The sequence below is a fragment of the Rhincodon typus genome, chromosome 12 (assembly GCF_021869965.1).
Source record: "Rhincodon typus isolate 14 chromosome 12, sRhiTyp1.1, whole genome shotgun sequence".
Taxonomy (NCBI): Eukaryota; Metazoa; Chordata; class Chondrichthyes; order Orectolobiformes; family Rhincodontidae; genus Rhincodon; species Rhincodon typus.
Genome location: NC_063343.1, coordinates 64,134,507 through 64,158,246, shown reverse-complemented (window position 1 = coordinate 64,158,246; position 23,740 = coordinate 64,134,507). Strand labels below are relative to the sequence as shown.

The window sequence follows — 23,740 nt, the reverse complement described above, 5'->3', positions numbered from 1 at the left end:
TTTTCCCGAGGTTGGGGCATTCAAAATTAGGGGGCATATTTTTAAGGTGAGAAGAGAAAGATTTAAAAAGGACAAGGGGGCAATTTTTGTTTACAGAGAGTGGTTCATGTGTGGAATGAACTTCCAGAGGAAGTGGTGGATGAAGGTACAGTTTAAAAGATCCTTGAATAACTTCATGTTTGAGAAAGGTTTGGAGGGAAATGGGCCAGGAACAGGCAGGTGAAAATAGTTTAGTTTGGATACATGGTCAGCGTGGATTGGTTGGACCAAAGTGTCTGTTTCCATGCTGTATGAATCTATGACTCTATGACTCTGTCTAATTGAGATATATTAGATGCTAAAGGGGATTGACAAAGTAGATACAAGGGGGATGTTTCCTCATATGAGGCAATCTATAACAAGAGGTAACACAGTGTGGAGCTGGAGGAACACAGCAGGTCAGGCAGCATCAGAGGAACAGGAAAGCTGACGTTTCGGGTTGGGACCCTTCTTCAGAAAATGAAGAAGGGTCCTGACCTGAAGCACCAACTTTCCTGCTCCTCTGATGCTGCCTGACCTGCTGTGTTCCTCCAACTCCACACTGTGTTATCTCTGACTCCAGCATCTGCAGTTCTTACTATCTCTATAACAAGAGGTTACCTTTTTAGGATAAGGGCTAGGACATTTAAAAATGATGGCCTGGTGGTATTATCACTAGACTATCAATCTAGAAACCAGGTAATGTTTTGAGGACTCAGGCTCCATGGCAGATGGTGGAATACAAACTCAATAAAAATTTGAGAATTTTCAGTCTAATGATGACCATGAGTCCATCGCCAGTTGACAGTAAAACCCACCTGGTTCACTAATGCCCTTTAGAAAATGTGATTCCAAATGTACAGTATTGTAATTGTAATACAGTGATGTAATTAATTGATCCTGGGTAATTAGGGATTGGCAATAAATGCTGTCCTAGCCAGTGAGGCCCATGAATGAATTTAAAAAGAATTATTTCTCTCAAACTGTGGGATTTACTATACCAGAGTGCGATGGAGACTGGGACATAATTTAAGGAGGAAACAGATTTTTAATTAATAGTAAGTTGAACGATTGTAGGGATCAGGCAGGCAAGTGGAGTTGTGGCTAAGATGAAATCAGCTGTGATCCTGTTAAATGGCAGAGCAGGCTTGAGGGGCTGAATGGCCTATTCCTGCTCCTAGTTCTTATGTTCTTATGAGGGGAACTTTTTGAGAAAGTGGGCTCTCAAGATGGTGATGGCAGCAAATAGAAACGTTCAGAGGGGAATTGGATGAATCATGGGAGTGGAACTAATTGAAAAACTGTTTTGAAGTGCTGACCCGTCTCTCATTGCCTACTCTCCATTAGCTGCACATATCCAAAACTCTACTGCCCATCTATTAACTTTCATTATGTCCCATTCACCATTCAACCCCAGGACTTGGTTCTGGATTAAGTAAAACTGTGATTTTAAAATCCCCATCCTTGTTTTCAAATCTCTCTGGCACTGTGCAGGAGGACTAGGATGCAAAATTCAATGCTGACTCACAAATGAACAAAGACTTTAGTCAAAGATCTTAAGAAGTATCACAAAACAAAACCTACAGGAGTAGCTATCACATTGTCCCAGTTATAAATCTGCTGAAGCACACATTCTTACACACACGACACTTTCCTTCACCACTCTCCCTCCCCACTCATCACAAACCTCCATCATACCCCATGCCTGTCATGCATCCTACTCCTTTTTACTGATCACACAGGGCAGATGTGAAATCTGTCCCTCTCACTCTTGACAACGTTTTTTTTTATTATCCATTCGCAAGATATGGCGTCACTAGCTAGGCGAGCATTTATTGCCCATCCTTAAATGCTCAGAGGGTAGTTAAAAGTCAACCACATCACTGTGAGGCTGGGGTCTAGGGTGGCACAGTGGCTGAGTGGTTAGCACTGCTGCTTCATAGCACCAGGGATCTGGGTTCAATTCCAACCTCAGCTGACTATCCTAGTTGAGTTTGTACATTTTCCCTATGTCTGTGTAGGCTTTTGTCAAATACTCCAGTTTCCTCCCACAGTCCAAACATGTGCAGGTTAGCTGGATTAGCTATGGTATTCAGTGATGTGTAGTTTAGGTGTCCGTGGGAAATGCAGGGTTACAGGGATAGTTCTGGGTGGGATGTTGTTTGGAGGGTCAGTGTGGACTTGGTGGGCTGAGTGGCCTGCTTCCACACGGTGGGGATTCTATGAAACAATGAGTCACAAATAGGCTGGACTAGATAAGGATGGTACTTTCCTTCCATAAAGGACATTAGAAACCCAGATGGGTTTTTCCAACAATCAACAATGGATTCACAGTCATCACTAGAATCTTAGTTCCAGAGTTTTTTTTATTGAATTAAAATTCCACCATCTGCAATGATAGGATTCAAATCTTGGTGCTCAGAACATTACTGGGGTCTCTGGATGAACAGTCTAGCAATTGTACCACTAGGCCATTGCTTCCCCACATACCCTGCCCTATTGAGGCTGGAGGTTCAATTTCACATTTTCCAAACTAACGGTTGTCAGATTTTCACTGGGCAAGGGGTATTAAGGATTACTAAACAACAGTAGGATGATGGAATTAAATGACGGGTCAGCCACGATCTAAGAGAGTGGTGGAAAAAACCTTAAGGGGCTGAATGGCCTCCTCCTGTACTCATGTTTCTTCCTTTTGAAGTGGGAGTTCACCTCCCACTCGCAGCCCGAACTGAAGTGGAATTTTAATGGTTAATTCATATGGAAATACACTGGAAACTTTCAATTTCCAGCCCACATTTACTCTGTGCTCTGGGTTAATTAGCTTCCAGATCTTTGGCGAGCTGCTCTTTATGGGGGAGGTTGTCTATATGACATTCTAATCTAATCTGCATACTCCCACACTAAATCTGAACAAACAAAACAGTACTCAGATTTAAAGTTACAATCCCTCAATATCATTCCTTCCTTGACTTGCATAAATAATTTTTCTCACACTAACAACAATCACAACTTGCATTGATGTGGTACTCTTAACACATTGAATTGCCCCATGGAACTTCACAGGAGTGATTATCGAGCCATATTTAATGCAGATCCATGTAGGAGAGCCTAGGAATGACCTACTGAGGATTCCCAGCATTTTTCTTCTGTATTGAGACCGGTTTTGGTCAAAGCGGTCTATTCTAAGAAACAAACAAAAACAGAAATTGCTGGAGAAACTCAGCAGGTCTGGCAGTATCTGTGGAGAGGAAAAAACAGAGTTAATGTTTCAGGTCCAGTGACCCTTCTTCAGAGGTGATAGAAGCTCGGAATAGGTGGTATTTATGCTGATGACGGGGTCAGAAAGCGAATGAAGTAGGAGAGTGAGTGGGTAGTGAAGAGGGAGCCCAGAGGGGGAGAAAGAAAGGTAAACAGACAAAGGGATTGTTTCTAATAGACCAGGGCAGAAGAGAAGCGACATAGGTGATAACAGGGGCTATGAGTAGTTGAAAATGGGTTGGTTGTGCTGAAAGCAGCCCAAGTTATGACAGGACCTGATGGGTAATCAACATGGAAAGAGGTGTTCATGCCGTAAAATTATTAAACTCAATGTTGAGTCTTGAAAGCCCTAAGTTTCCCAAGCAACAGTTGAGGTGTTGTTCTTCCAAGTTGCATTGAGACTTGCTGGAGCTCTGCAGCTGGCCCGAGACAAAGATGCTGGCTTGGGATCAGGGTGTGTTGTAGCGACAGGCAACAGGAATCTCGGGGGCATTTTTACAGACCAAGTGTAGGCATTCTGCAAAGCAGCCACCAGTCTGCATTTCAATTCCCCAATGTAGAGGAGACCACAATGTGAGCAGCAAACACAGTCAACCAGATTGAGTGAAGTGCAGGTAAATCACTGCTTCACCTGGTTGTAAGAAGTCTGTTGCAGGCGGAGAGAAAGGCAGAAGGCTTTAGGGAGGGAAACCCAGACAAACAGGGCTCAGACAATTACAGGCATTTCCATTGATCATGGAGCACTGAAACTTGGGAATTTGGAAAAGGTTAGAATTTGAAGGGTCACAATATTCCGGAAGGTAAGGCGCAGTGACAATTTTCACAATGTCCAACACAACCTCACTCCAATTCCTCTCTCGACTCCTTTGCTATCAGAGGTTTCTGGATGAGAAAACATTTTCTACGATTAAATATCGACAACTCTGCTTTCAGTCCCTGCTTGAAACTCCATTCCCTTGTTCTGGATTCTGGCTCTGCCCTCGACAACAGCATGTGATTAAACTGTCTGTTCGCAAACATGGGGTCACATTTTTTCCGAGATGAATTTCTAACCTCCTGTTTGTGCCATCACCACACGAGACCAGCTCTTTCCAGCACCCGACTTCTCCCTGTTTCAGCTCATCTGCTGCTGGAGCCATCATCCATGCTGTCATTGCCTCTCAATCCGAGTCTACACACTCCCAGCTGCTCTTCCATTGCTCCACTCTCGATAAACTTGACGTCATCCAAAATCTGCTTCCAGTGTTGTAACTCGTACGAAGTCCTCTATCTCCTCTGTTCTCACTGACCTATAATCACAACAGTGGCACAGAAGAATGCCATTCGACCCATCATCCCTGCACCAGCCCTTCAGATCAGCATTATTACCTAGAGCTAATCTGCTTTTTCACCAGGCCCTTGTACAAAATGGGCCCTGGCCAAGCAGCATCTTAAATTCCACCTCCCTGATATAGAAGAGAACATAATTTAAAATTAAAATTTATATTTTAAAATTCTTGCCCTCACTTTCAGATATCCCCGTGGCTTCACCTCTTTCTTTAATCATTCATTCATTGGATGTGCAATTGGCTGACCAGGCCAGCATTTATTGCACGTTCCTAATTGCCCAGAGGGCCGTTGCTATGGGTCTGGAGTCATATGTAGGCCAGACCTGGTAAGAATGGCAGTTTCCTTCCCTAAATGACATTAGTAAACTAGATGGGTTTTTCCTGACAATTGATTCATGGTCATCACTCGACTCTTAATTCCCTATTTTTTAAATCAATTATTTTATCTGCCATGGCAGGATTCAAACCTAGATCCAGGGTCCAGCCATAATACCACTGAGCTGTTGTCTTCCCTATCTCTGTGCTCTCCTCCAGCCCTACAAAGCTCTGACATAACTACTATCCTCTAACTCTGTCTCTCGCACATTCCCAAATATGCCGTTGGTGTCTGTGCCTTCACTTGCATAGGCTTCATGCTCTCACATGGCCACCTTTTTGCCTCTCTACCTGGCATCCCTCCTTGCAGATACTGTTTAAAGCCACCCTCACCTTCCCTAGCATCTCCTTGTGTGGCTCAGTGTCATACATCATTTTATAATGCATCTGTCTAGCTCCTGGCGAAGTTTCATTTATGTGAAAGACACTTTAAAAATGTAAATAGTGTGGTTTGGAGGGCAAGGGGAGGTTCTTTCTCATCCTGATTGGGTATGTCTTACCTTTGAAGAAGATTGAGGATTTAAGTACATCTGCAAGCAGAAAAAACTCCCTTCTTGTACATGATCAGAAATCACACCACACTGGGTTATAGTCCAACCTGTAGAAATGTGATGTTTGTGTCAATATGCATGATCCGCTTGGAGATCCTCTCCATTTTGAGCTGGCAGTTGGTAGTGACGATGGTAGCCGTGATGTAGAGGCGCCGATGTTGGACTGGGGTGGACAAGGTCAGAAGTTACACAGACTACCAGTCCAACCTGGTATCATGTGATTTCTGACCATGTCCATCCCAGTTCAACTCTGGCACCTCCACTTCTTGTACATGTGTTTTGGATTCTGGGGGGTGTGAGTGAGAGGGATGGTGAGGGGTGTTGGTGAAGGCGGGGTGTTGGAAGGGGTGATGGATGGTGATTGGGGCCCTACTCTAATTCCAACCCAGCATCACATGGTCTGACTTCGGTGGCCCCTGTTCCCTTAAGGGATGTGGGTCTGTCTCCCAGAGCTGCCAGCAAATCAGACAATGAGCAGTTGATCACTCCCAAGACCCAATTTGACCAATAGGTGAAGCTAATTATTTTGCGCTGCTACAATCACAGAACAACACTAGTGGCATTTGCCCCAGTCATTATGCTCATGTCAATCCAAAAAGATTTTCTGCCTCTGAAAAATGGGTCATGCAGTCTATGAGTTTCAATGCCATGTGATGCCAAGCTCTGCAGGCTGTATGTTCTAAAAACTGGTGGATCATATCAAACATTATATCCCAAGGTACCAAAATACTAAACAAGATACTGGCTGTACCCACCAACTTGTGCGTGCAAAATTTGCAACAATATCCAATGGCAGATATGATTCCATAATTGGACAACACTTGCTAAATAATTCTGAGTGCAAAACATTACACTGGCAGCCAATTTACAATCGTGTTGCACTGCAGGTATTGGAAGCTACATACATGACTGCACTTAGCTTTGTTCATTGCAGACAGAGACATCAATCCACAGACTGTTTCTGTTTCAGCTAAACAAAATAGGTGCCAGACATCTCTGGCTCATTTCTTAGGGCCCTGCCTTGACCAATCAGCTTTGCAGTTAACTGTCAGACATCATTAATTGGTATATTTCCATTGCAACACGACCAATCAGAGTCCATTTGCTAACTAATCAGCATTCTCCTCTCATACAGAGTAAATGTTATTTTTTCCTTTATGCAGAATTTCTTGTGAATTGACCTGAAGAGTGTAAGATGAAAAATGTATTCTCAGCAATACTCCAGTCCTGTAGAACAACCATGTACATGTCAGTGCTTTGAACTTGATGTGTAAGGCATAAATTTCAAAACTTGCAAATGATTCAAAACTTGAAATTATTGTGCTAGACGGTAATAAAACTTCAAGAGGAAATGGATTCATGAATTAGGTGGACATGCGACAGATGAAGTTTAACATAAAAGTGTGGAATTGCTGGTAGGAAAAGATAGACAATAGAAAATAGAGGGTGCATTTCTAAAGGGTTTTCAGGAACGAAAGACCTGGGGTATATGAACACAGATCATTGAAGGTGGCAGAGCAGGATGAGAAATTGGAGAGTAAAGTATTTGGAATCCTGCACCTTATAATTAAGAATTCAAATGCAATAAGTTATACTGAACATTTATAAAGCTGTGGTTCACCCTCAGCTGGCGTATTGTGTCTAATTTTAGGGAAAATGAAACATTGTAGGAAGGATTTAAAGAGAGTGCAGAAAAGATTTTCGGGAGGAGTGACAGAGTTGAGGGATTCAAATTGTGTGGACTGTTTTCCTTTGAGTCAACATTGAGAGGAGGTTTGAGAGAGGCCTTCATATTTCTTGAACAAATGTGTAAAGGTCTGAAAGTGTAAATACTGAGGAGTGCCTTAAGCACCACCCACATGATGTTGTATGGAATTGGTGGGAGAACAGCTTAGGATCCTGAAGGAGTAAATCCTAACCACCATGTCCTCCTTATCATCTCTGTATCAAAATCTGTCACACTAGTGTAACTTGCATTTGTTGCTATCAAGCAACAACCCTTTCAAAGAACTGTGGATGCTGTAAATCAGGAACATAAACAGAAATTGCTGGAAAAGCTCAGCAAGTCCGGCAGCATCTGTGAAGAAAAAGATCAGAGTTAATGTTCTGAGGAAGGGTCATCGGATCCAAAACGTTAACTCTGATTTTTTTCTCCACAGATGCTGCCAGATCCACTGAGCTTTTCCAGCAACTTCTGTTTTTGTAAGCAATAAACTACGTCTTCTTCTGAGCATTTGTCTCTTCTGATTAGACTAGCATGTGGTTTACCTCTACCAGACCAGACCCTATAGATCCCTACCCTACAAAAGGCAGTGGACCCACCTCATGGTGAGTACGAATGCTGATAGTCTCATACAACATAGTGATCAGTGGAAGGGATTGCTTATACAACAATACCCAGGAGGACCCCACTTAGAGTAGATAGAAAGAGACTGTTCCCATTGGGTGGAGGATCGAGAGCCACAGAACACTAATTTACAGTGACTGGCAAAGAAAAACCATGAGAAAAAATCTTTTTTTTTTAACACAGCAAGTGGTTACAAATTAGAATACGCTACCTGAGAATGTGGTGGAGTTCAACTGAGGCATTTATTTGATAGGAAAAAAAGTGCATAGTTATAGGGAAATTAGTAAAGGTTTGAAGGGCAGAGAAGTGGAGTTGAGGTCGAGATGAGATCAGCCATGATCGTATTAAATGGTGGAGCAAGATTAACAGGCTGAATGGCCTACTCCTGCTCTCAATTCTTACGTTCTTATGAAAGGGTGGGGAAGTGCGCTTCACTTATAGAGAATCAGAACTAGCTCAATGGACCAAATGGCTTTGCTCTGTGCTTTAGGAGTTAGAAATCATAGAATCATAGAATGCTTATGGTGCAGAAAGAGGCCATTCGGCCCATTGAGTCTGCGCCAACCCTCCAAACAGCATCCCACCCAGACCACATGCCACCACCCCCCCTCCCCCAACACCCTATCCCTGCTACCACACATTTCCTATGGTTAACCCACCCAGCCTGCACATCCCTGGACACTATGGGCAATTTAGGATAGCCAATCCACCCTAACCTGCACATCTTTGGACTGTGATTCTACTTTATACAGATCAGATGATGATCAATTGGAATGATAGAACAGGTTTGAGGGACCGAATGGGCTGCAGCTGCTCTCCTGATTAGTGTGGTTTTGACAGATGATTTGAAAGGAGACACAATGTGCCGTAGGTGTAGTTTTTTCAGAGCAGTCAGCTTCGATTTAGCTATGTCTTGCTCTTCTGGCTGTGCTCCATGTGGCACTAATCTAGCCTTTTAAAGCAGTTATTTTAAACAGTATCTGGATTGCAGCAGGTTTGATGTAATCATTATGGACAACTGCAGAGAAATGTTCAAAACTCTTCAGCCCTTGTATCATGTTGATAAGGGCAGAGCTGCAAAGTAATGCAAAGTAATTTGTATGTTTCTAAGGAAGGAAGGAAGGATTATGCAGCCAGCGTGTGTCAGAGATGTTAATTGAATTCCAAATAATAGCTTGGTGAAAGATGGTCTGCTCCTGTTTCGCTGATAATCTGATGATTGCACTGTGTGCATTTACAGTAGATGAGCTTGCACAGAATGCAGAATGTGACAGGCCCACAGACTAGAAATTTAAGCGCTAAGCAACAGACTTGTTAATTTCACTGCCACCTGCCATTTGTTGATGTCTCCTCCTGTATTTTTCACCCCAATTGCTCAGTTAACACAGACAACCACTTGCATTTATGCAGCACCTTTCAGGTGGCAAAACATCCCAAGGCATTTGCTAGAGCTTAAACTGAATGACAGTTTTGCCTTCAAACGAGATATTAGGGCAGGTGACCAAAGGCTCAGTCAGAGAGAGGTGAAGAGGTTTTAAGGAGAGAAGTTTAGAACTTAGGGCCCAAGCAACTGAAGACATGCCACTGATGGTGGAGTGGGTGCTCAAGAGAATTGGAGTTGTAGGACTGAAGGGTGTTGTAGAGCTCGAGAGGGACATGGCTCTGAAGGAAATAAAACACACTGAGAGTTGATAAAATACTAGTAGGATTTTTTTAGCAGATTATGTATGTGAATTTTTTTTGTACTCTGTAGCTTAGAAATTGACTGTTTTTGCTCCTTTGGAAGACAATTATATCAAGGCAATTCAAGCAAACATCTGTGTTTCCCCCAGGGAGGTTGTGTTGAGTGTTCAGAATTCCGGGTCTAGATCCTGTGCCAAGTGTTGTCATCACATTCGGGTCTGTTCTGTTAAAATGCACGAGCAAAGAAACAAAAAAGCTTGCATTTTTGTAGCACCATTTATGAGCTCAGGATGTCCCAAAGCACTGTGCAGCCCATAGAGTACTTTTTGAAATGTAATCACTGTTGTAATATAAGGGAAAGGGCTGGGCTCCCATTCCAGAGAACAGCATTGATACTGAACACGTTCTGAAATAGCCCAGCGAGCCATTCAATTGTGTTCGAGAAGGTGGCTCACCATTACCTTCACAAGTACAATTAAGGAGGTGCAACAAATGCAGGGCTGAGGTTGTATAATGCTCTGGTCAGACTGCATTTGGAAGATTGTGAGCATTTTTGGGCCCGTATCTAAGGAAGGATTTGCTGGCATTGGAGGGGATCCAGAGGAGGTTTACAAAAATGATCCCAGGGATGGAGGGCTTGTCATATGAGGAGCATTTGAGGACTCTCTGTACTCAATAGAGTTTAGAAGGATAAGGGGGGAATATGATTGAAACTGACAGAATAGTGAAAGGCCTCGATAGAGTGGATGTGGAGAAGATGTTTCCAATAGTAGGAGAGACTAGGACACAATGGGGACACTTCAGAATGAAAAGATGCCCCTTTAGAACTGAGATGAGGAGAAATTTCTTCCATCAGAGAGTGATGAACCTGTGAATCTCATTGCCACAGAGGGTTACAGAGTCCAAGTCATTGAGTGTATTTAAAGCAGAGGTAGATAGATTCTTGATTAGTAAGAGGATCAAGGGCTACAATAAGAAGGCAGGAGAACGGGTTTGAGAGATGGTGGAGCAGACTCAATAGGCCAAATGGCCTAATTCTGCCTCTATGTCTTATGGCCTTGCTATGACCTCCAAGTCCCAAGAAAAAAATAAAATTTAAAAAAGGGGCAGCCAATTTCTGCCAAGCAAGCTCTCACAAACAGCAATGGAATAAATGACCATGCCATGGGATTCTTTTTATGCCTATCTGTGAGGGGAGGTGAGGTCTCGGGATAGCAGGACAGTACCCTGACTGTGCGGCACTCCAGCTAAACAGGAAGGGAGTGTCAGAGATAACAAGGTGTAGAGCTGGATGAACACAGCAGGCCAAGCAGCATCAGAGGAGCAGGAAGGCTGACGTTTCGGGCCTAGACCCTTCAACCTGGATCCTGGGCTTCGAGACTCCAGAGTGGGGTTTAAACACAACATGATCTACATCAAACAACTGATGTTTCAACATTTGTGAGAGTAAGATAATGAGGAAAAAATTAAGAGGGAATGTAATCAAGTCTGGAGGAGTTGGCATTTACAATGATTAGTTTCGGGGAACAAGCATTCATTGTCGCAAGTTGAATTGAGCGAACCTGGAGTGTGAGTGGATAAAAGGTTTAAGGCAGCACAGTGGCTCAGTGGTTAACACTGCTACCTTACAGCACCATGGACCCCAACTCAATTCTACCCTTGGGTGAGTGTCTGGGTGGAGTTTGCACTTTCTCCCCGTGTCTGCATTGGTTTCCTCTTGGTGCCCTAATTTCCTCCCACAGCCCAAAGATGTGCAGACTAGGTGGGTTAACAATGGGAAATGCAGGGTTACAGGGTTGGGGAGGTTGGATCTGGGTGGGATGCTCTTCAGAGGTTCAGTGTGGACTCAATGAGATGAATGACCTGCTTCCACACTGTAGGCATTCTACGATTCATGAATTAAGTCTCTCCCTTGCTCTTTCCATGTTTAATTGTCAGTCTTGTCTCTCTGTTCCCTGACCTCAGCCTGAAAACCTGCTGCTCGCATCCAAGTCTAAAGGAGCTGCTGTGAAACTTGCGGATTTTGGTTTGGCTATAGAAGTTGAAGGGGACCAACAGGCCTGGTTTGGTGAGTGGTCAAAGTCAAAGGAATGCCCCATATTATCCATGATGGGAGCAAATCAAATTTCCCCCTTTGCTAGAGACGCCTGGTAATCCAGCCCTTGTGAAGCCGGCCAATTTCCAGGGCCATGGGTCAATGGAGATGTTTTCGCTGCCACTGGGGGAGGTACAGGTGGAATAGGATTTGCTTCAACTGTGAAGTTACTCAGGTCCCTGCAAACCTCTGCAACTCTTTAGCCTTAATGCCTATCAAAAATGGAGTACGTTCTATACAACACAAACCATTCAGCCCAGTAGGACCATGTCAGCATTACACCTTCAAGCTAAAGTGAGGAGACATTTCTCGAGTTTATTATTCCACTGGTCTGGGTTGGATTGTGCTAATGTATGACTCCCCTTGGCACAGTAGAAACTTGGGAACAGGAGCAAGAGTAGGCCATTCGGCCCCTCAAACCCGCAATGCCATTCAATATGATCATGGCTGATCTCCTACCTCAACGTCATTTTCCTGCACTGTCCCAAGCCCCTTAAACCTTTTCTCCCCACTTTGCTTCCATCTCATCCCACCAACACAATCCTCTCTCCCTCTGACTTCACTTTAAATGCATCAATTCGTCTTAGTCGCATATACAGTGGACAGATCCAAGTTCTCATGTGCCTTTGTTAATCCACATCCACCAGCAGCACAGCAAGATATAAATTCTCCATGTTTAGCAGTGTCATTTACCTAAAAGATTCCTTTGTTGATCAGTATTTATAAAGGTAGATTGATTTTTTTAAAAACATTGATTTCTGGACAATACTAAAGCTGTAATCTCCTTTTGGAGTACAATTCGTCAGGCAACAGACAGCATTTGGTAGCTACCTTTCATGTGTGTGATGTTGAGAGATTAAGGAGACTGAGCCTGTATTCCCTCGAGTCTAGAAGAGTAACAGGGTAGATACAGACATGCTTCTGGTAGCGGGGCGAATGTTTAAAGCCCAGTGCCCACAGTCTCTGAATAAGGGGAAGGAGGAGTTATTTCTTTACTCAGAGGGTGGGAATTCTGTACATCAGAGGGCAGTTTAAGCTCAGTCATTGAATATCTTCCGAGACTGATAGATTACTCAGTATAAAAATATCAAGAGATAGGGGGACAGTGCAGGAAAATGGGTCTCATGGTAAGAGATGAGGCGTAATCCAGTTGAATAGCAGAGCAGGCTCAACGGGCCAAATGGCCTTACTCCTGCTTCCCATAAAAGAATAAAAATAAAAAGTTGGGTGTTAATGGCAAACCAACAGCTGAATGGACACTTTCACTGATAATTTTTTTTTGTTAAAAAATCAGCTTTTTAAAAAGTTGGTTGGCAATTGAGTTCCACTTCTACAACAACACATTTCATCTATATAGCCCCTTTAATGTATTAAATGTCCTGAGATGATGCCCTGCAGCACTAACAATTGAAATTTGAAACCGCGTGAGGAGATGTTTGCAGTCAGTAAGAACTGTTGATGCTGGAGTCAGAGACAACAGTGTGGAGCTAGAGGAACACAGCAGGCCAGGCAGCATCAGAGGAGCAGGAAAGTTGATGTTTCAGGTCGGGACCCTTCTTCAGAAAAAAATCTGAATAAGGAGAAGGAGATATTTGGATTGGTGGCCCCACTATTGAACAGATAGGTTCTAAGGAACTCCAAAAGAAAGACAGTAGAAAATCCAGTTGGGCCGAATGGCTTGTGTTGCAAATTCTCTGCAATGAGTTTTTGTTCCAAGATAAATAGCACATTGCTGTGCAATTAATCACACCAAGTTATGTGATAACCACACAACAGAAACAGACTAGCAAGGGCATCTGATATAACTGTGTTCTGGATCCAGAGAAGCCTCAATGTTGTTAATAGAGCTCAAATCATAATTTTATTTCGCTAACAACTACTTACAATCATACAGTGCCTTTAATATAGAGAATAAAATCTCAAAGCCTTTACAGGAGGGTTAATGGAGAGTTTGACCTCGAGCCACCTAAGCAGATATTAGTACAGATGAGAAAAAGCTTGGCCAAAGAGGTTAGTTTAAAGAGCCATCTGAAAGAAAGGGAAACAGAGAGAGCTGGAGATGTTTAGGGAGGGAATTCCTGGGCTTAGGATCCAAAGAGCTGAAGAGACAGCCGCCAATAACAATTAAAATAGAGGAATGGGGGAGTGAGCAAGAGGCCAGAATTCAAGGAGCACCGATATCTCAGAGGCTGCAGACTTGGAGGGAGCAGTAGTGATACAGAGGGGTGAGGTCATGGAAGGATTTGAGAACGACGACGAGAATTTTAAAATGAAGGAGTTGCTAGACTGTTAGCCAATGCCATTCACGAGCACAAACAGGACTTCTTCCCAAAGCAGCAACAGATATTTCGAGAAAGACCAAAGGAATTAAAGTGTAGTAATGAATATTGCTTAATTTAATAAAAAAGTAAATACTACCAGTGCTGGAAATCTGGAATAAAAACAGACTCTGATAGAATTGCTTGACTGCTCTGTGGGGAGAGAAGCACGTTTAATATTTTCAGATGGATATGACTCTTCTTCACAATGGAAGATCAGTTGTGTTCAATTTGAAATGCTAATGCTGTTATTCTCTCCCAGAGGCTGCCAGAACTGCAGGGTATTTATGTTTTATTGACGTTTAATTTAATCTGCTTGAGGATCCCAATAACTCGTCCATTCATTCTCTTCTTTTTCATTTCCAGGTTTTGCCGGAACTCCTGGGTACCTCTCACCTGAAGTATTAAGGAAGGATCCCTATGCTAAACCTGTGGATCTGTGGGCTTGTGGTAAGCAGCTGATGCCGTCCTCAGGGGTTGTAAAATTGTGCGAGCTTTGTGGGTGTCATGGAGCTAAATTAAGCATATGACACTGGGAGTGAAGAGTCTTGGCAAATATTTTCACAGCAACTCCTTGTTGTGTGAAAGGAAGAAAAATATTTATCATTTCACCACCCTTTTTGTGTAGACCAAGAACTTTATTATTGTAGAACTAGGAGTTTCCCGAATGACAAGCTGTTCCTCAAGGGACATGAGGTGATCGAAGCTGAGTGTTCCTTAAGCTTGTTTACATATTGAGTGAATTTCTACACTGCTGCTAGATCCCTCCTCAAAAGTAGATCACCGGGTAAACATTAAAACCAGGAGCAGGAATCGCCCTTTCAAGCCTGCTCCACCATTCAATATGATCATGGCTAATGCTCTATCTCATGCTTTCTTCCCATTTCCCCTGATGTTTTTGAAATCAAAACAGAATCTGTTCCTTCCTTGAATATGTTCAGTGACTTGACTTCACAGCTTTCTGTGGTAGAGAATTCTACAGCTTCACTTCACTTTTGAGTGAAGTGATTTTTCCTCACTCTGTCCTAAATGGTCTACCCCATGCACTTCCTGAAACTGTGTCCCTGGTTCTAGACCACCAACCCCCAACATCCTCCCTTGGTAACACCCTTATCCCTGAAGGTTTCAAAAGCAACTCCTGCGATTTGAGCAAATTATCCCAGACTGACATTCCCAGTGCCGATATTGAGGGGGAGCTGCACTGTTGGCAATGCCAGCTTTCAGATAAGACAGGTCCCTTCTTTCCTCACAGATGAATGTAGAAGATCACACAGCTGTGATTTCGTAGTAGCACTCAGATGCTCTGGTGTCCTTGTCAATGTTTATTTCTCAACCAACATCACCAAAGGGTCTGACTTGCTCATTATCTCTTCGCTGTTTCTTATCTCTGCAATCTCCAGCTTGACAAGACCTCTTCAATGCCACAGTTGTGCCCTGTTGCATATCCAACACAACCGAGAGCAGGACCTTCAGCTGTGTGAGCTCTGGAATATCCTCTGTCCATATATCCACTTGCCCCTCCTTCCTAAAAGACTCATTTAAAACCTATCTCTTTGACCAGGGCTGTAGTCACCTATCCTAATATTCACCCAGGTGGCTAAGTCTCAAAGATTGACCAATACCCCTCAGATGAAGCTCCTTGAAACATTTTTCACTGTAAAAGGAGCTAGATTAACATACACAGTCCATATAACCCCAATAGTGCAGAAAGAGGCCGTTTAGCCTATCAATCTGCACTGACCCTCCAAACAGCATCCCACACAGACCCCTACCCTGTCCCTGTAACCCTGCATTTCCCATGGCTAATCCATCTAGCCTGCACACCCCTGGACAATTTTTATCACGGTCAATCCACTTAACCTGCACATCTTTGGACTGTGGGAGGAAACCCACACAGATACAGGGAGAATGTGCAAACTCCACACAGACAGTCAGCCCGAGGCTGGAATCGAACCCAGGTCCCTGACACTGTGAGGCAATAGTGCTAACCACTGAGACACCATGCTGCCCAACAGCCTGTTGACATTGACTCACCCCATCCATTTAATTGTCCTCCCATTGCCCATGAACGCTCAAGTGAAATAAACAACTGCGGATGCTGGAGATCTGAAGCAAAAACAGAAATTGCTGGTGAAACTCAGCAGGTCTGGTAGCATCTCAACCCTATCATAGATTCTACCCACACAATCCATCTCCCGAGGTCAGGTTTTTGGATAGATATTCCCTAATTGCTGAAAAAATTAAATAAGTCCACAGAGTAGACTAGCTATCTCATTATGACCTCTCACTCCTGAGCTCCTAGCCTCCTCTCCTCTGCCCAATCACATATCAGAACTGTACTCAGTAATACCTTCGTATGGTTGGGCTATGGGATGCACACTCTCTCTGTTCTTCCCTGAACCGAACATGCTGAAAGCCCAAACTCCCACAGCATGGAATCTCACTTCCCTGTGAGTTTGGTGATTAATTAAATGTGAGATTATCTGGCATTGTTGAAATAGATTCCATAATTATTATTTAGTTGCTTTGGTTGAAGTCATGAAAAGATTAATTTCCACAATGAGAGATGTTTTAGTGCAGCGTGCGAATCTCCTGATGGTGAAATGACATGATGGTCTTCCATGCAGAGAGATTACCATCAATGTTGGGATCACAGTAAAGTCTGATTTTGGATTTGATACGTTGGTCAAATAATTCAGTCGATGCTCAAAACACAAGAAAGTCAAGAGGGAATTCAATAGCTCTTCGAAGTGGGAAAGAATTGTAGAGTAAGCAGGACAGTGGCACTGAACTGTCAAAAAGCCAGTGAAAGCACAATGGCCTCCTTCTGTGCTGTTCTACTCTATACTCCACAACATCATAAGCTACAGTATTTTCTCAGTCCTTGCTGAGCTCTCCACTGCTGCACTCCCTCACTACTGCCCCTCCGACAGCGCAGCACTCCCTCACTACTGCCCCTCTGACAGTGCGGCACTCCCTCAGCACTGACCCTCCGACAGTGCGGCACTCCCTCAGCACTGACCCTCTGACAGTGCGGCGCTCCCTCAGCACTGACCCTCTGACAGTGCGGTGCTCCCTCAGCACTGACCCTCTGACAGTGTGGCACTCCCTCAGCACTGACCCTCTGACAGTGCGGCACTTCCTCAGCACTGACCCTCTGACAGTGCGGCACTCCCTCAGTACTGACCCTCTGACAGTGCGGCACTCCCTCAGCACTGACCCTCTGACATTGCTGTGCTCTGTGCAGCCCCTCTGGGCTGCCCCTTTGACAGCGCAGGGTTCCCTCTGTAACAACCATCTGACAGGGCTGTGTACCAATCCATTGTTTTACTCAAATCTCTGGATTGGGAATCTACAATTTTCTAACTCAGAGTGATGGGAGCTGCCAGTCATGCCTCAGCTGACTCTCAGCAGAGCTCGCATTCAGTCAGCCAGAGGGTACTCCCAAAGTGCTGGGAGGTGATTCAATGCACTGATCTTGCCTGGCTTGGCTTGAAGTTTAAATCCACATCCGAGCATCACAAATTGGCAGAAAATCTAATGCAATGCAAAATTAGTTCCTGTTTTGCTACCAGCTGCTTTGTCCTCCTGCCCAAGTGATATAATACTCAATACATTTTTCCTTTTAAAACACAGGAAAATAAATCATTTATGATGCAGATGGACCCCATTCAGCCCATTGTGTTGGAAAGCATATATCATATTTTGCAATCTCTTCACAGTCTCACCCCTCCCTGTCTTTGTCGTCCCCTCCAACCCCATCATTTTTTTGTAATTCAGGATTTGGGTATTGCTGGCCAGGCCAGTATTTATTGCCCATGCCTAATGGCCCAGAGGGCAGATGGGAGTGAACCACATTGCTGTTGGCCTGGAGTCACTAGGCCAGTCTGGGTAAGGATAGCAAATCACAGAATCCCTCTTAGTATGGAAACAGGCCATTCGGCCCAACAAGTCAACAACACCCACCTCCAAAGGGCATCCCACCCTTTCCCTGTAAATCTACATTTCCCATGCCTAATCCACCTAATTTACATACCCCTGGACACTACGGGCAATTTAGCATAGCCAACCCACCTAACCTACACAACTGTTCACTGTGGGAAGAGACTGGAGCACCTGGTGGAAACCCACACAGACACGGGGAAAACATGCAAACTCTACACAAATAGTTGCCTGAGGGTGGAATTGGACCCAGGTCTTTGGTGTTGTGAGGTAGCAGCGCTAACCACTGAGCCACTGTACCATCCATTTCCTAATGGGGATAAGCATTAGGTTTTTAATAACAATCAGTGATGTTTCCATCGTCATCACTAATGAGACTAGCTGAATAATCCCAGATTGATTAATTGAATTTAAATTCCCCCAGCTGCTGGTGTGGGATTTGAATAAACCTGTGTTCCCAGGAAATTACCTTAAATCTCTGGATTATTAGCGCAGTGATATTACCACGACACCAAGATCTCCCCTTGGTGAAGAATATGGAGCAAAAGTGGGTAGAGAGAATGGAGATACAGATCAGCCATGGTCTAACTGAATAGCAAGACAGGCTCAGGGGAGGGCTGAATTGCCTACTTGTGTTTTTATTTTCTACAATGGCAGGACAGCCTACACTGTCCAGGCATGAGATTGATCTTAATAGCTTATTTTATGGCTTGATGTCAAAGTTTGAGCGATTAGGTTGTTTTCCTACTGAAAAAACATTTTATAAATATAGATTGTTGTTTAAGAGAGCCTAACTATTATGTGATATGAGTATCCAGATACATATGCTGCCTGTGGGACTTCCCACTGCTTATCGTTTCAATGAAGGAGGTTGAACTAATATCCCATTCACTTCTAGACTCAGATATGACTGTTACAAGATTGAATCAGAACAGTGCTATGATGGCAGGATAATATACTGAGCTCTATTCATTTTGCACATGTCTTATCTTCACCAGGTGTCATTTTGTACATTCTGCTGGTTGGTTACCCACCTTTCTGGGATGAAGACCAACACAGACTATACCAACAAATCAAAGCTGGGGCTTATGATGTAAGTATCAGCATCAAAGCTTGTGACATGTTTATTGGTCTATCAGATGAAGGGAGTGAGGAAGTGTTGGGATCTCCTTGTTATGTCAGAGACACGTGGGTGATCCCCCACTAAAGCAGGACAACCAGTTACTTAATCCAATCCACATGAACTTAGATTGTCAATTAATTCATTAGTTAGTTAGAACATCGAATGCAGTAAGGTCTTTGACAGTCAATGCCTAAACTTGTTCGTATGTCCTGTCTTCATTCTTTGATAAAAGATATTTTTTACTTGAACAAGTCATTAGTCTAATTCCAAACATTGCCTACCAACGAGGCCTTTAGCCCAACACCTACCTTTCTTGCTAAGGGGGTTCTGCCAAGAGTACAAGAGCTCACTAACACTCCCACCCTGTCCAGTTGTAGTCTCCAGAGAAGTGGGGAACTGCACTACTCCAGGTCAGGGTGAGCGAGCCAGCTGAACTAGAACGTTGATGGGAGCTGGAGCGATAAGTCCATCGGGACAGCAAGTTCAATTGCACACTTATCTGACCTCAATTTATCTTCAGCTCCAAGCGCAGCTGGTAAAATTCCATTGTGCCCCCCCATTTCAACACAAATATTCATGTCCTTAAGTTGCGTGTGTGTCAAGTCAACAGATCCCTCTCTGAGGACCATCCATCACTGACCAAGTTGAGTTATTGGAGTGGAGATTGTAAAATGAGACAGACTTTTTGTTTATCAAAATGAATGGTGGAACTTCTTCAATGGTTTATAAACTATCTGTATTGGAGATTTTAAATAACTGCATTGTTTTAGGTGGAAGTTTTTAAAAAATTCCTTTCTGGGACATGGGCATTGTTTACAGACTAGTTCAGTTAAGGGTCAACCACCATTGCTCTGGGGCTGGAGTCACATATACACCAGACAGGATAAGAATAGCAGATTTCCTTCCCTAAAGCACATCAGCGAATCAGATGGGTTATTACAGCAATCAATGGTTCTTCTATGGCTATTGTCATTGATGACAGGCTTTCAAATCCGGATTTATTCACTGAATTTAAATTCCATGAGCTGCTGTGGTGACATTTGAACCCATGCCTCCCAAAGTATTAACCGGGTATGTAGACAACTCACTCAATGATACTGCCATTGTGCCACCATGTCCCATTATAAGGGGGGGATGTGATGGCCGAGCAGTATTACCACTGGATTGTTAATCCAGAGACCTAGATAATGTTCTGGGGACCCAGATTTGAATCCTGCCATGGCTTTAACTATTTTATTGATCCATCTCCTTCTTAAACCCCAGTCTTAGTTATGGCTCGTCACTGGGTCCTCAGAATAAAACATGTCTGCTGTACAGTCATTCCTTGGTTTCCTAACACGTCCCCTTTCTCTCGGTAGTTCCCGTCTCCAGAGTGGGACACCGTGACACCCGAAGCGAAAGACCTCATCAACAAAATGCTGACAATCAACCCGGCGAAACGCATCACTGCCGGAGAGGCCCTCAAACACCCTTGGATCTCGGTACGTCTACAGCTGTTCAATGGTGTGGCATAGCCCCATTGGCAAGGACATGGAATGGGTGGGTAAAGGCCATGACAGAATAGAGTATATGTGGCTATGGGAAGATTAAACAGACTGGTCAGACCACAGCTGGAATACAGTGAACAGTTTTGGGCCTCTTATCTAAGGAGAGATACACTGGCATTGGAGGCAGTCCAGAGAAGGTTGACCATGCTGATAGCAAGTGTGGAATGATTGTCCTACAAGGAGCGACTGAATAGATTGGGCCTGTACTCACTGGAATTTAGAAGACTGAGGGACGACCTCGTTAGAATATATCAGATTCCTAGGGGATTTAACAGGGTAGCTGTGAAAAGGTTGTTTCTTGGCAGAGCTCAGGACTAGAGGGCATATCTCTCAGACTAAAAGATCACCCATTTAAAACAGAGATGAGGAGGAATTTCTTCTTGCAAAATATTGTGGATCTAAGGAATTCGTTACCACTGAGAGCTATTGAACTGGGTCATTGGCTATATTCAAGGTTGAGACAGAGTTTTAATCAGTAAGAGCATCAGGGGTTATTGGGGAAAAGGCAGGAAAGTGGAGTTGAGGATTATCATTTTAGACATTATCTCATTGAATAGCAGCATAGACTTAATGGGCTGAATGACTTACATCTGCTCCTGACCTAATACCACAACAGAGATGGGATTCAGGAAGGGACTAAACAAGTGAGTAGAGCTTGGGACTTCTATCCTGGAAGGTTGACTGAATATTGTTGTCTGCCACAACTGCCTTGTCTTTTTATAAATGTATAATTTATAACTTGTGATTTCTGATTGGCCATTTCCCAGCAGCAGACAAGTTCAGGGAGCTCATCGTTGCTTTCTCCATAGAAACACCTTAGCCAATCAGAGTTGATGGTCCAACCAATCAACACCCTTCTCTCGAGTAGTGTAAATTATTGTGATCATTTGAAATTTGGTATTCTTGCATTTGTCCTGATGAGTGAAAGACAAAAAGCTTCAATAACATGCCCCTCTTTTAAGCACATTTAAGTTCTGTATAACCGAGCGATTTAATTTTATTTTACGCATTCCCAGTCTAATGACTAATGAAGAAATGCCTTGGTTTTGTTGAGTCTCTCTGTTTGATGCAGAGACAGGCAGGTTTGAGACCATGTCCTTGATCTGATTCAACAGCCAGCCCCAGTACGAAATATCACACAGGCCTATTTTCATATAACCTTATCCAGCTGCATCTATTACAATGCATCCCTTAGTGCTGTCACTAAGTCCCATCCACCCAGCACCTGCTGTGCCCATTAAGCTACATTGTTTTCCAGCCCAGCAATACCTCAATTTTAAATCCTCAAATCTCTTGCAGTCTCATCTCTCTCTGCCCCCTGTAACCCCACAAACACTCTGAGAATTTTGCACTCCTCCAGTTCTAACCTTTTACCCATACCCTGTTCTCATTGCTCCACTGTTGGCTTTAAGGGTCTAGGCTATGAGCTCTGGAAATCACCCCAGGAACCTCTAATCCTCCTCTCATCCTTGAAAACACTGTTTAAAACCTACCTCTTAGACCAAGCTGTTGATCATGTAAACTAATGTCTCCCAATGTGGCTCAATTTCATATTTTCTTTCAAAATCACTTCTGTAACACGCCTCAGGATGTTTTACCGTGTTGAAAATGTGACATAAATGAATGTCGTTGTGTGATTAGCTCGTTTGTAGCAGGCCTCTTTCATAGTTCAAGAATGCTGCAGTGTGGCAGCAGGCCATTCAGCCCATCGAGTCCACATCAACCGTCCGAAGACCATTCCACACAGACCCATCCCCCTACACTATCCCTATAATCCTGCATTTTCCACAGCTAGCCCACCTAGCTTGCACACCCCTGTACACTACAGAGCAATTGAGCATGGCCTATCCACCTAACCTGCACATCTTTGGACTGAGAGAGGAAACTGTGGCACCCAGCAAAACCCACAAAGACATGGGCAGAATGTGCAAACTCCACACAGACAGTTGCCTGAAAAATATACCTCTTCACAACACACCCCCAACCCCGGCCAAGTAGTGCCCTAGAAATTCCAACATTCACTCGAGGTGTAGGGAGAGAAACAAAAGGTTGTATTTCCCAATCCCGTTTCCTAGCCTCAGGACATCTTCAAGTAACGACATAGTTAACAGCAGAGAAAGCCATTCTGTCTATCCTGTCTATAAGAGCAACTCAGCGAACCCCAGTCCCCCACTCTTTCCCATTCAAATGTTTCTCTTCACCTCTTTTAAGAATGCTATAATCAAATCTTCCTCCATCACACTCAATCAGTGCCTCCCTCATCCTACCCACTCGAGTGAATCTCCCTCCACCATACACTGAAGGTGCCTCCCTCATCCTAAACAATTTTAAACCAATATTTTTCCTCATGTTGCCATTGATTCCTATTGTTTCTTTTGCCTCTGTAGCATCTGATTCTTGACCTTTATGCCAGTGGCATTTATTTCTCCCTGTCAACTCTGCCCAGACTCTGAACATCTCGGTTAAATCTCCTCCTCTGAGGAGAACAGCCCCAGCTTCTCCAATCTGTCTAAAAAACTGAAGTTGCCTCACACCTTGAACTATTCTAATAAACCTCTCAGTCAAGAAAAAAAAATCAGGTCTCAGTATCTGAAATTGGCTTGAACCCACAACCTTTTGCAAGAAAAGCCAGTTTGCTGTCCATTCATCTAACAGCTAGACTTTAGTAGCTGTGTTGTTTCAGAAATGATACCATTGTCCTGTCACATTTATTGGGCAGTTCAGGCTTATGCTTCAGGAAACGTTGCATTATTGCATTATTAAAATAATAATTTATTTTCTTTTCCCCTCAGCATCGTGCTACAGTAGCCTCTTGTATGCACAGGCAAGAGACAGTCGACTGTTTGAAGAAGTTCAATGCAAGAAGGAAGCTCAAGGTACATGTATCTTATTAATCGATCCCCTCGACTGAGTGAACTGAGTACCTGACAGTCCAGAGCTCCCATAATATTGGGCTTCATTTCTAGAGGAGTGCAACTATGAACTGTGGAGGCTGTATTAAACTTCACTCAACCTTGTTTGGTCCATGCATAGTTCTGATCTCCATATTACAACAAAGGTATTGTGGCAGAGATAGTAGGAACTGCAGATGCTGGAGAATCCGAGACAACAAGGTGCAGGGCTGGATGAACACAGCAGGCCAAGCAGCATCATAG

At 43.6% G+C, this 23,740-nt stretch overlaps 1 protein-coding gene across 1 annotated transcript in view; it reads left to right on the top strand.

The window, feature by feature from the left end:
• The window catches only part of LOC109916368 (calcium/calmodulin-dependent protein kinase type II subunit alpha-like), a 170,245-nt gene that overhangs the window by 116,185 nt on the left and 30,320 nt on the right, over nt 1-23,740 (top strand). Inside the window, exons 5-9 of the mRNA XM_048603488.1 lie at nt 11,526-11,628; nt 14,340-14,423; nt 18,914-19,008; nt 20,397-20,519; nt 23,378-23,461. Of these exons, the coding sequence (XP_048459445.1) occupies nt 11,526-11,628; nt 14,340-14,423; nt 18,914-19,008; nt 20,397-20,519; nt 23,378-23,461 (489 nt within the window). The remainder of the gene's footprint in view (nt 1-11,525; nt 11,629-14,339; nt 14,424-18,913; nt 19,009-20,396; nt 20,520-23,377; nt 23,462-23,740) is intronic.